A 13,205-nucleotide genomic window follows, 5' to 3' on the forward strand; every position below is an offset into this window, starting at 1 on the left:
AAAAAAAAAAAAAACAAACAAAACCAAAAAACCCTCCTTAAAAAAAAATATATATATATATATATTATATATATATATAAAATAATATATATATACACACACACACATATATATAATTCTCCACAGATTGGTTACATAGATTAAATGCAATCCCAATCAAAATACGAAACTGCTGCTAAATTTCACACAGAAAGAACCTAGAATAACTAAATCACTTAAATTTTAGGGGGACTCACACTACAGGATATTAAGACTTACTATAAAACTGGAATAATTAATTTTTTAAAAACCTGGAATAATCAAGGCAGTAGTGTGTTGTAGAAAAATGCCACTGATCAATGGAACAGAATTTAGAGTCTAGAAATATCTCTATACATATATGGTTGACAGATTTTCAAAATTGTTACAAAAGTAATTCAATGAGAAAAGGATAACCATTTCAATGATACATTTTTGGATAAAACACAAACCACAAAACAAAAAAATTGGTTAGTTGGAACTTCATCCAAAATTTAAAAGCCATTGTTAAGAAAAGTCACTGTTAAAGAAAAAATCCACAGAATGCAAAAAAAATATAGCTGAAAAGCACATGAAAAGATGTCTAACATCACATCATTCAGTGAAATGCAAATTGAAACTACAATGCGATACCACTTTAAATTCACAACAATGGGGGCATCTTGTAGCTCAGCCAGTTGGGCATCTGCCTTTGGCTTGGGTTGTGATCCCAGGGTCCTGGGATTGAGCCCCATGTTGGGTTCCCTGCTCAGCAAGGAGTCTGGTTCTCCCTCTGCCCTTCCCACTGCTCATGCTCATTCTCCCTCTTAAATAAATAAATGAAATCTTAAAAAAAATATTCACGAAGATGGTTGAAATTTAAAACACCAAATGTTGGCAAGGATACAGAGAAACTTTGATACACTGTTGCTGGAAACATAAAATGGTACAACAAATACTCTGAGAAAAGTCTGGCAGTTTCTTTTTTTTTTTAATATTTTATTTATTATCTTATAGATAATAAAAATTATTATCATAGGGTAGGTATGTGTTTAGTTTTATTAGAAACTGCCAGAATGGGGCGCCTGGGTGGCTCAGTGGGTTAAAGCTTCTGCCTTCGGCTCAGGTCATGATTCCAGGGTCCTGGGATTGAGCCCCGCATTGGGCTCTCTGCTCACCAGGAAGCCTGCTTCCCCCTCTCTCTCTGCCTGCCTCTCTGCCTACCACCCAGGCACCCCATTCTGGCAGTTTCCAATAAAACTAAACACATACCTACCCTATGACCAAGAAAAACATATGTCTGAACAGACTTGTACAAGAATGTTCACAGCCACTTTATCTCTAACAGTCAGAAATTGAAAACTGCCCAGGAGTTCATCAAAAGGAGAAGACCTAAATAAACTGTGATATATTCAGTCAATGGACTACCACTTACTATTACTCAGTAATGATGAGGAATGAGCTACTTGTATATGAAACACGGATGAATCTCAGAACACGCTTAGTCAAAGAAGCTTTACACAAAGGAGTACCTACTGCATAATTCAAGTTCATGAATAGGTAAAACTAAGCTATAGTGAAAATCATAAAAAAAGCATTACCTCTGGGGTAATGGGTACTGGACTGCCTGGAAAAGGGTGTAGAGAGAATTTTTTGGAATGATGTTATGTTGTATAACCTGAGTGGTTTGAGTTACACAGGTGTATGTATTTGTCAAAACTCACCTAATGGCACATGTTAGTTTCATGCAATTCACCGTACATGAACTTACATTTTAAAAAGTGTGTTGTGTGTGTGTGTAGTTATTTTTATGTATAATGAAGTGTTGAGGGGTAAAATCTATTGATATCTACCATTTATTTCAAAATGCATCACAAAACGAAATAAACTGTCGAATGGAAAGAGGAATGGGTAAATGGACAAACACACCAAAGCAAATATATCAAAATATTAGCTGCAGAATCTAGCTAGTGTATATATGGATATTCACTGTACAATTCTTTCATATTTAAAGTTATCATAATAAAATGGAAAAAAGTCTTATTATTTTTTTTTTTTAGATTTTATTTATTTATTTGACAGACAGAGATCACAAGTAGGCAGAGAGGCAGACAGATAGAGAGAGAGGAGGAAGCAGGCTCCCCGCAGAGGAGAGAGCCCGATGTGGGGCTCGATCCCAGGACACCGGGATCACGACCTGAGCCGAAGGCAGAGGCTTTAACCCACTGAGCCACCCAGGCGTCCCCAAATTCTTATTTTTAAACTAAAAGTTGCAAGAGACTTAAAAATTTTCAGGCATGTGGGTGCCTGGGTGGCTTAGTCAGTTACGCATTCAATTCTTGGTTTCCACTCAGGTCATGATCTCAGGGCTGTGAGACCGAGCCCTGCATCAGGCTCCACATTCAATGCAGAGTCTCCTGGACATTCTCTCTCCTTCCGTTTCCCTCTCCTCCTCTCCCCATTCACACACGCACTCTCTCTCAAATAAATAAATGAAATCTTTAAAAAATGCTCAGGCATATTTGAAAAAGAACCAAATGCTACTTATAGAAATGAAAAATGTATGGCTACAATTTTTAAAACATCAACAACAGTGGTGCGTAGTTATATGAATTCACAGAAAAAAAAATCACTTAAAAGCAAAATGGACAAAAGATTTGAACACACTCTTCACAAAGAGGAACACAGAATAAGACATGAAAAATTGCTCAACCTAAAAGCAACCTCAGAAATAAAAATTAAAACCACAATGAACTACTATTTTATACCCATTAGACTCACATGATATAAAGTAAGACTGCAACAAGTGCTGGTGAGATTAGAGCAAAAATAAGTCTTACATGCTGCTAGTGAGTGTGAACTGATACAAGTACTGTGCAAAACATCTGGCATTACAAGTTAAAGATGCTTATATAATCTGACTTCACATTCCACTACAGAAAATCTTATAAATGTGCACCAGGTAACTGATAGGAGATTTCACAGTGGCATTGTTTATAATAATAAAATAATGGGAACAACAGAAATGTCCATTATCAGTAGAATGGAAAAGAAATTTTTGATATACAGTCAAACAATGGAATCCTAGAGCACAGTGAAAACAAATGGATGAAAGCTACAGTTGTCATTACCTTGGCTTAATCTCAGGAATATAATAGTAGGTAAAAATAAGCAAGCTGTAGAAGAACAGATGTAATATGGATCCATCAACATGCTGTGTAGGAATAGAAATACATGTACAAAACTATAAAGAAAAACAAGTGATAATTATAAAATTCAGGATTTTCATTTCATTTGAAAGAGAGAGAAGATCCAGGAGAGGCCTAAAAGGTAATGAAAATATTTTACTTTTTTTTTTTTTTAAGATTTTATTTATTTATGCGACAGAGAGAGACACACGGTGAGAGAGGGAAGAGAAGCAGGGGGAGTGGGAGAGGGAGAAGCAGGCTCCCTGCCGAGCAGGGAGGCCCATGCAGGGCTCGATCCCAGGACCCTAGGATCATGACCTGAGCTGAAGGCAGATGCTTAATGAATGAGCCACTCAAGCGCCCTGAAAATGTTCTACTTAAACTGGTATTCAGATGTGCCTTATATGGGTCATCTTTATATGTTACATAATAATTTGTAAATATTATTTTGGATTTATTCAAATTTTATTTAATATAGTATATTTAATAAAATATAATAATACATGATTCCTAAAACACATAAAACTGTAAAATTGGTCCTTAATAATATTCTTTGCCTACCCGAAAAATCTTGTGCATCCTCATGGTGGCTGAACAAAAGATAAATCTTGTGAGAAGCAAGCGAAGAAACTCATCTCCAAAAAACTGAAGAAATGCTTGATCTGCAAAGAGGAGAAAGATGATAGTAAAAAGATGCTTAAAAGAAAAACTCAGAAAGTTTGGGAAAACCTTCTCGACTTTCCTGCCTTCAACAAATACCTTTAAAAATTCAAACAATTTCAATAATATAAAACCATTATAGTATGTTAAGTGTGGTTATATTAGTAGGGTACCTATTGAACGTGAATGGGTCAGTAGCTGGGCAATATCACGGTTGATTTTTCGAAGATATTCTTGACACTTTTCCCATAGGCCTCTGCGCATGCTTGACAATCCAGAGACAAATAGGAAGGCCATTAGAGGATTGTTCAAAAAGAGAGTGAAGAGGCTACCTCGTTGAGATTGATCTGTAATAACAAACATGTTATATATATACATATATAGACAACAATATATATAGTTTTGCAAAAGATAAGAAATGCACTTGAGGAATATTTCAATATGATGATAATATACAAAATTAAAGCTGTATCATTAAATCATAATTCAATAAAGTAAATTCTGTCTGCAAGTACAAAAACATCCCAGGTATGCTGCTTTCTGCTAAACGAACTCAAGACAGAGCCTCGTAAACTTAAGGGAAATGAAAAAGGAACATATTCCTTTGCCTTTTTCACTCCAACTAACAAATTTTACCCAGATATGGCAAGTACCTGGGCAGCTCATGACAGAATTCTCGTATGAGTATTAGAATTGGCAATCTTTTTCATTCCCTTTTGTTCGTTGCTCTTTCTTTGCTTATCCCTTAAATATCAGTATTTTCTTTCTTTGACCCTATATATTGCTGATCTCACCTACTCCCATAATTTCAGGTATCACTTGCATGCGTACTGACTCCCAGTTCTCTTATCCACGGCCTAGACTGAGCTCGTTAGGCCTAGAACAGCACTGCCCTACAAGAGCTACTAGACACTTAAAATATGACTGGTCCAAAGTGAGGTACACTGTGAAATGTAAAATGTAAACTATGTGTAGGACTTCAAAGCCTCACTACAAAAAGGCAAATGAACAGAACTTTTACCTGTTAAACTTTTTTCAATGTGGCTACTTGAAAATTTAAAATTACATGTGATTTGCATCATCTTCTATTGAACAGAGTTGCTCTAGACTATAATATTCAACCTAAGTTTCAAGGGTAACCTCAAACCCAAGATGTCAGAAATGGAAAGGAAATTCTTCCCCCTTGTGTTCTCTACAAATCTGCTTCTTACCCAGTACCACCATTTCTATCAGCAACTTAGCCAGAAACCCAGAAGTTCACCTCTGCCTCCTTCTTCTCCCTTATTCTCTCATATCCAACCCATCACCAAATCCTGCTGGCTCTCTGGGCTCAGCATCTTTTGGAGCCACCACTATCTCCCTGTTTCCATCAATGCTCCTCTCCAATCCATTCTCCACAAGGTGAATGAATGCTCTTCCATGCTACTCTTCTGTTCACAATCTTTTGATGGCACCCCCTTGTCTTCCAGTTAAAGCTCTTCACAAATCCTGAAAGGTTTTCATGATTCAGTCACACAATCCCACACCCTATCCTTCCACTAGCAGGATGTACTTTAATTTCCCTAAATGTTCCATAAACTGAGGCACCTGGCTGGCTCAGTGGGTAGAGCACATGACTCTTGATCTTGGGGTTTTGAGTTTGAGCCCCACGTTGGGTATATAGATTACTTAAGGGGCGCCTGGGTGGCTTAGTGGGTTAAAGCCTCTGCCTTCGGCTCAGGTCATGATCCCAGGGTCCTGGGATCGAGCCCCACATCGGGCTCTCTGCTCAGCAGGGAGCCTGCTTCCCCCTCTCTCTCTGCCTGCCTCTCGGCCTACTTATGATCTCTCTGTCAAATACATAAATAAATAAAATCTTTAAAAAAAAAAAAGATTACTTAAAAATAAAATCTTAAAAAAAATGTCCCATAAACTTTCTCGTCACAGAGCTCTTATGTCTGGGCTCGAATGTTATTGCTCTACGACAACACTCTTGTTAACCATGTCCCAGCGCCATATGATTCTATATAACCTTCAACTCCACTTTGACTGAGAGAACTGGAGACTTTGGATACCAGAGGTGCAGGAACCTAATTAGACATCCCAAATACTTAGTTATCTGCTAGCTTTGTGCCCAGATGGGCCATATTTAAAGGATTAGAGGTCTAAGCTTTCTTGCACAAAGATATGATACTTGACTTAAAAAATGTTAAGGACATATACTACAACTAAGGTTGATAACAAGCATTAATAACAATGACCATTAAAAAATGATAGTTAGGGGTGCCTGGGTGGCTCAGTCATTAAGTATCTGCCTTCAGCTCAGGTCGTGATTCCAGGGTCCTGAGATCGAGCCCCGCATCTGGCTCCCTGCTGGGTGGGAAGCCTGTTTCTCCCTCTCCTACTCCCCCTGCTTGTGTTCCCTCTCTCATTGTCTCTCTGTCAAATAAATGAATAAAATCTTTTGAAAAAATGATAGCACATATTGAATACTTACTATATACCCAGAATTATTTAACAAAGAGAACTATTATTATCTCCATTTGATAGGAAACTGAGGCACAGAAACTAAGGCACAGAATGGCTACGTAACTTCCCAAGGTTACATAGCTAGTCAGTGGTAGTCGAAATTCAAATTCCATCAGCTTGCCTCCAGAGTCTCTGTTTTTACCCTCTACACAATAAAGCCTTTTGGAACAAATAATCTTGGTATTAACCCATTAGATCATGCCATTTTAAATGAAGCTGCATATTGACAGGACACAGTGACAGCAAAAAGCACTCTTTAAGTAATTGGAAGGGGTTATACTTCTCCAGAAATGACAGGAAACAGATTAACAAAGTCCTCAAAGCAGGAGAATTTTACCGTTGTTTGAAGGTAAGTTCTATCCCTTAGTAATTTGACTTTTGGATACAAGAACTTAATATTTCTATATGGTTTTCCCTGTTAAATAGCAAAACTTACCTTAAAACAACGGTGAAAAGTCTCCAGCTTCTCTCAGGCTTTCAAATGCTGACCATCACTTCCTGTGTCAAACTATGTCAGCAGACAGGACTTCTGGCTGGGAAGTAGCAGTAAAATGCCATCTCCCACAGAGAGACATCAGCACTATTCACAGTCAGGGAGATAGTGAAACAGTGACAAGTACTGCTAAAACATGGTTAAGGTTTGTTTAGTTTCTACCTAGCGTAAAGACTGGGAGTTCGAACTAGATTTTACATGTTGGCTTATCAAGGACAAATTATTAAAGACAGTCTTTCATTTCTCAGCCATAACACGGACACGCTGTCTCCCTAGCACACTGAAAAGAGGGTCTTTTACTTTAAAAATACAAGGTAAAAATGTGAATAAAAGAAAACCTTTAAGTTGTGCCAGTAAGGTTATCCTAACTCTTAGGCAAAGGCTGAGAAGTTTTCTAGACTAGAAATCATATGGTCTTAAAAGATGCCTAGAATATGTAGCCAGAGATATAGGAAATCATGCTGTTATGAAGGGCAACACACACATCAAAACCAAAACCAAAACCAAACCAAACAAAAAAACACCTGCAAAACAAATCTAAAAACTCACAGATCACGAGGTCCCTAGCAGTAAGGGAGCAAAAAGCACCTTTTTCTCAGGGACGATTTACCATTTCTTTTAGCATTATCTCAAGACCTAATGGTAGCACATTAAAGAAGTCTAGCCGTTGGCAAGACTTCTGGGTTTATTTCAGATCGACACCTGCCACATTAAACACTATAAAACCACATGTGATCATTACGGTGGGGAGGGAAAGATCCGTATTATTCAAAATGTAGACTGTGTTTATTTGCAACCTATGGATATAACAGGTAATGACAACATACCTTGTAAAGCTTTTGGATATGCTGTAGGAGAAAGCAAGCAGACTAGTGGCTGTCCAAATAAGTTTGTGAAATTCTGTAACATATAAGAATTTAAAACTTTCATTAAAAATTTGACTAAAGATGGTTACTCAAGTAATTTTCCAAAGCACGTCATTAGTGTATATAGGGCCCTTTTACTCATAAGCAGATGCAGAAACATCAGTAACAGCTGAACAGACTGCCATCCATGTATAACTACCATGCGTAATAAGCGTTCTTAAAATGGTGAAGTTTACTAAAAATAAACTATTGACTTCTAAAATAAAGGCATACAAATAGTTGCAGTGTTATAGGGAGAGGTCATCTGGCTGTCTGTCAAGAGACCACCCCAAAGGGTGATATACACCAATATTTACAAGTGTGGATTTTCCAAGCTCTAGAATCTGGCTCTCCACCTCGAAGGTTCTAAAACCTGACTTGCTGGGAAGCAATCAGAGAAGACTGCAATCATTTCTCATTGTGAACCAAATTAACTACTCAAACAGAATGACGTATAAAACCAGAATGTCAATAGGTTAATGTACACTGAGGATTAAAGCTGATACAAACACTAGAACACTGTTTGACTAAGGATATCCATTCTCTAAAGGATGGAAAGACACAATATGCTCTTAGAGAGAAACCCATTCTAAAGATATTATTACAACTAATTTATGGAAATTTGAACCAACCTCAATAAAAATGGCCACAGCTATTTTTTCCTACAACTGAAAAAAATAATTCTAAAGTTCATATGGGAAAAGTAGATTAGCCAGGAAAGCTCTGAAAAAGAAGAACAAAGAGAGGGAACTAGACTCATGAGATATTGAAACATACTTTAAAGCCTCAGTAACTAAAAATACGTGGCACTGGTGTTAAGAGTAGGCAGAAGACTAATGGAAGAGAACAAAGAATCCAAAATTAGACCCTCAAACAGGTAAGACTTCAGTATATATGATAAAGATGATAGGTCAAATTAGGACATAGGAAAATTTGGCTTAGTTGCAAGAGCATGGCATATGTGCAACTCTTGATCTCAGAGTCATGAGTTCGAGTCACATGTTGGGTGTAGAGATTACATAAAATAAATGAACAAAATAAAATTCTGAAGAAAGTGGGAAAATCTAATGGCTAGATGGCTATCCAGTAGGGGAAAAAACTGGATAGCCATCTAGAAAAAAGTTGGCTCCATACTTTGCACCATACATGGATAATTCCAAATATATTAAAGATTTAAATGTAAAAAAAATTAAGAAAGAAAAGTGCTGAAAGAAAATAAAGCTTTTTTTTAAATAATCTAGAAGATCTTCCTATTATGATTAAGATTAATAGACCACGGGATGCCTGGCTGGCTCAGTTGGAAAAGCAAGCAACACTAGATCTTAGGGTAAAAAATTCAAGCCCAATATTGGATGTAAAGATTACTAAAAATATATATAAATAAACTTTAAAAAGATTAATAAACCCAGTTATAAAATCAAAGGCTTGTGCATAGTAAAATACAGCGTAAGCTAAATCAAAAGCAAAATGATGAACTGGGGAAAATATTTGCAAGGTACATTACAAAGATTAAGCTCCTTAATATAGAAAGAGCTTCTCCAAACCCACAAGAAACAGACCACTGATCCAACAGAAAAATGAGTGGAAGATAACAAGGAATTCACAGAAAAGGGAATACAACTGGCTCAAATACATGAAAAGACGTTACAATATCACTTTTTAACCTACCAGTTTAGCAAAATTTCCAAAAGCTTGAGAATATATACTACTGGCAAGAATATGGGGATACAAATACTCATATGTAGATGATAGGAGTATAAACTGGAACAAATTCTTTAGAAGACAATTTGACAGTACCTATATTCCATTAATGCAGGAATTCTACAACTAAAAATTTATACTACCAATAAATTCTCAAACCTGTGAATAACATTAAGCCCAAATTTACTCCTTGCAGCACTGGTAGTAACAGGAAAGATTAGAAACAACCAAATGACCAGCAACGAGGGATTGGTAAAATAAATTTTGGCACAACCATACGATGGAGTACTATGCAGTTATTTAAAAAAAAAACAAAAAAAAGAACAAAGAAGTTCTTTATGAAGGGATATGGAAAGAACTCCAACACTTTTTTTTTTTTTTAAAGATTTTATTTATTTATTTGACAGAGAGATCACAAGTAGGCAGAGAGGCAGGCAGAGAGAGAGAGAGGAGGAAGCAGGCTCCCTGCTGAGCAGAGAGCCCGACGCGGGACTCGATCCCAGGACCCTGAGATCATGACCTGAGCCGAAGGCAGTGGCTTAATCCACTGAGCCACCGAGGTGCCCTGTTTGTTTGTTTTTTGAGGAAGAGAGAGAGAATCTTAACCAGGCTCCATGCCCAGCATGGAGCCCAATGCAGGGTTTGATCTCAAGACCCTCAGATCATGACCTGAGGCAAAATCAAGAGTTGGACGCTTAACTGACTGAGCCACTCAGGCACCCCTCCAACATTTCTCACTAAGTGGAAACAAAGTAAGCTATAGAACAGTTGTATGTAGCATGTTACTGCCACTTATATAGCTAAGAAAACTAAAGCCTATATATTTGTTTTGGCTTACATATATGTTTTAAAAAATTCTAGAAGGATAAACAAGAAACAAAAGTCATTATCCAGAGAGAGAGAAAGAGAGAGAGAGAAACTTAGTGAACTGAGACTGGGAGGGTTAAGGGGTATCATAGTAAGCCTTTTGGAAATTTTTGATTTTGTGACTTTGTGAATATCATATCAATATAAAAAAAATTAAACAAGTAAATTCATAATTTCTTGCAATCAAAACAAAGGGAGTAAGTAGAATGATATTAAGGAACATTTTTCAGATTAAGGCACCTTGAGCCATTTATCTACACTGAGAGACGGCCTTCTGGATCTTTGGCCATGATACTCTTATTCTTGGATAGTGCTGGGATGCAGATGGCCTTATTTATGTTCCAAGGTCTCCTTTTTCTTTGCTTCCCTTGTTGATCAACCTTTCTCTTCTTCTTCCTTTTTTTTTTTTTTTAAATACTGTATGGAGACAGTTGCTTAACAAGCCTGACTGCTATCTTTTCAAAGTCTGCTTACAAACTTTGACACCCTGCTTACAAGGCTGGTGGTAGGCTGGCTTCTGGGGACTTAGATTTGAGGAGGGTTCCCACCATTAGCAGAACTAGTAAGAGCAGTTTCCTTTCCCTGGACATTATAAACAACATGGTTTATGCTGAGCACCTGCTTTTTTTCTGGGAGAGTGGCATTTTAATATGTGCCAGGCAGAGGGTGCCTACACAATGAGTCCCCAGTGAAAACCCCGGGCACCGAGTCCCTAGTGAGCCTTGCTGGTAGACATGTTACCCATGTCATCTCACTTGCTGCCAGAAGAACTGAGTGCATCCTCTGTGACTTCACTGGGAGAGGCCTCTTGGAAGTTTGTGCCTGCTTTTCTCTGGACTTGATCGCATGTACCTTTTTCTTTTGAGATTTTGCTCTGTATCCTTTACTGTGATAAATCTTAGTAGCGAGTGTGATTATATGCTGAGAATTACCAGTTCTCATGAATAGCTGAGCCGGGGTGGGGGGGGGCGCTGACCTTGGGGACCTCTGACTTCTTCCTATCAGATTATATTTAAATATTAGGTCTGGGAAACAGTTTCTTTGAGATTCCTTGCACATCTCTAGTCTAACCCATTTGGTATTCAATTTTATAGTGTAACTCCCATAGTATTATATTATTTTCTTTATTTTCAAGTTTTTGGGAATGTCTCATAATTGCCCCCATATAGGGATTATATGATTTAATGCTATTAAGGCAGATGCTTAAGGGATGAGCCACCCAGGTGCACCTCAATGCTTTTTAAAAGATTTTATTAATTTATTTGACAGAGAAAGAGTGAGAGAGCACAAGCAGGGGGAGCAGCAGGCAAAGGGAGAAGCAGGCTCCCCACTGAGCAAGGAGCCCAACTTGGGGCTCAATCCCTGGACCCTGGGACCATGTCCTGAGCCAAAGGCACAGGCTTAAATGACTGAACCACCCAGGCACCCCTCTCTCTTTTCAATATTTACACTTCTTACTAGTCTGGACAGCCTTTTTCATTGCTTTATTTTGGGAATGTTAAACAATTCTGGTCAGGACTAAAATAAGATCAATCACAAGGATGATAGCACTCTCTTTTTCTTGCTTATTTTAACTGAGAATACTTTTAATGTTTCTCACTCAGAGTCCAAAATTGGTGACTTAGTATAGTACCTTTTCATCATAAGCTGAGTTTTTTTTGTTTTTTTTTTTTTAATTAAGAATGGGTACTGGGGGGGCGCCTGGGTGGCTCAGTGGGTTAAAGCCTCTGCCTTCGGCTCGGGTCATGATCCCGGGGTCCTGGGATCGAGCCCCACATCGGGCTCTCTGCTCGACGGGGAGCCTGCTTCCTCCTCTCTCTCTGTGTCCTCTGCCTACTTGTAATCTCTGTCTGTCAAATAAATAAATAAATAAATAAATAAATAAATAAATAAATAAATAAATAAAAAGGGTACTGGGGAGGTGGGTGCCTGGGTGGCTTGGTTGTTGGGCGTCTGCTTTCGGCTCAGGCCGTGATCCAAGGATCCTGGGATCGAACCCCACATTGGGCTCCCTGCTCAGCGGGAAGCCTGCTTCTCCCTTTCCCACTCCCCCTGGTTCTGTTCCCTCTCTCGCTGTGTCTCTCTCCGTCAAATAAATAAAATCTTAAAAAAAAAAAAAAAAAAAAAAAGAATGAGTACTGGGGGGATGCCTGGGTGGTGCAGTCGGTTAAGTGTCTGACTCTTGGTTTTGGCAAGGTTGTGATCTCAGGGTCATAGGATGGAGCCTCAAGTGGGGCTCCATGCTCAGCATGGGTGTCTGTCTTCCCCTCCCTTTACCCCCACCACCACCACATTCTCTCTCTAAAATAAATAAATAAATCTTAAAAAAAAAAAAAAAAGTTTGTACTCAGGGCACCTTGGTGGCTTAGTTGATTAAGTGTCCAACCCTTGAATTTGGCTCAGGTCATGATCTCAGGTTCCTGGGACTGACCCCCGAGTACAGCTCCACACCCAGCAGGGAGTCTGCTTGAGGATTCTTTCTCTATGACCCTCCCCTTACTTGCTCTCTTTCTCTAAAATAAATGAATAAATCTTAAAAATTAAAAAAAAAAAGAATGGATACTAAATTTATTTATAAAATGAATTATTATTTTAAAAGAATGGGTATAAAATGACCCCTAACTTAAGCATGTGATTCTTCTTATTGGTCCTATTGGTATAGTATACAATATTGATTGATTTTCACAAAATTGATATACAATTCAGATAAACTCTTTTGTTAGATTATTCTATTAATCCATTTACTAGTCTATTTACTAGTATTTCATTTTTTTCTACTCTATAATAATAAACTAATCTGGGGTAGGGTTTTCTTTTGTGTGTGTTATTTGTGTCTTAAAACTGTCATTACCATAATAATGTCTATCATTTACTGAGTACTAATAC

The 13,205-nt window shown here is 37.8% G+C and overlaps 1 protein-coding gene across 9 annotated transcripts in view; it reads right to left on the minus strand.

The window, feature by feature from the left end:
* SCAI (suppressor of cancer cell invasion) overlaps positions 1 to 13,205 on the minus strand; it is a 129,895-nt gene that overhangs the window by 8,210 nt on the left and 108,480 nt on the right. For 6 of the 9 annotated variants that reach the window (XM_032865840.1, XM_032865839.1, XM_032865842.1 and 3 more), the window contains 3 exons: positions 7,674 to 7,746; positions 4,019 to 4,192; positions 3,747 to 3,847 (listed from right to left, as the gene is read on the minus strand). In XM_032865840.1, the coding sequence (XP_032721731.1) occupies positions 3,747 to 3,847; positions 4,019 to 4,192; positions 7,674 to 7,746 (348 nt within the window). Of the gene's footprint in view, positions 1 to 3,746; positions 3,848 to 4,018; positions 4,193 to 6,789; positions 6,934 to 7,673; positions 7,747 to 13,205 lie in introns of those variants that run through there. The other 3 variants (XM_032865845.1, XR_004383676.1, XR_004383675.1) reach the window with 3 other exon arrangements.

The sequence above is a fragment of the Lontra canadensis genome, unplaced genomic scaffold (genome assembly GCF_010015895.1).
Source record: "Lontra canadensis isolate GAN:19392208 unplaced genomic scaffold, GSC_riverotter_1.0 scaffold30, whole genome shotgun sequence".
Taxonomy (NCBI): Eukaryota; Metazoa; Chordata; class Mammalia; order Carnivora; family Mustelidae; genus Lontra; species Lontra canadensis.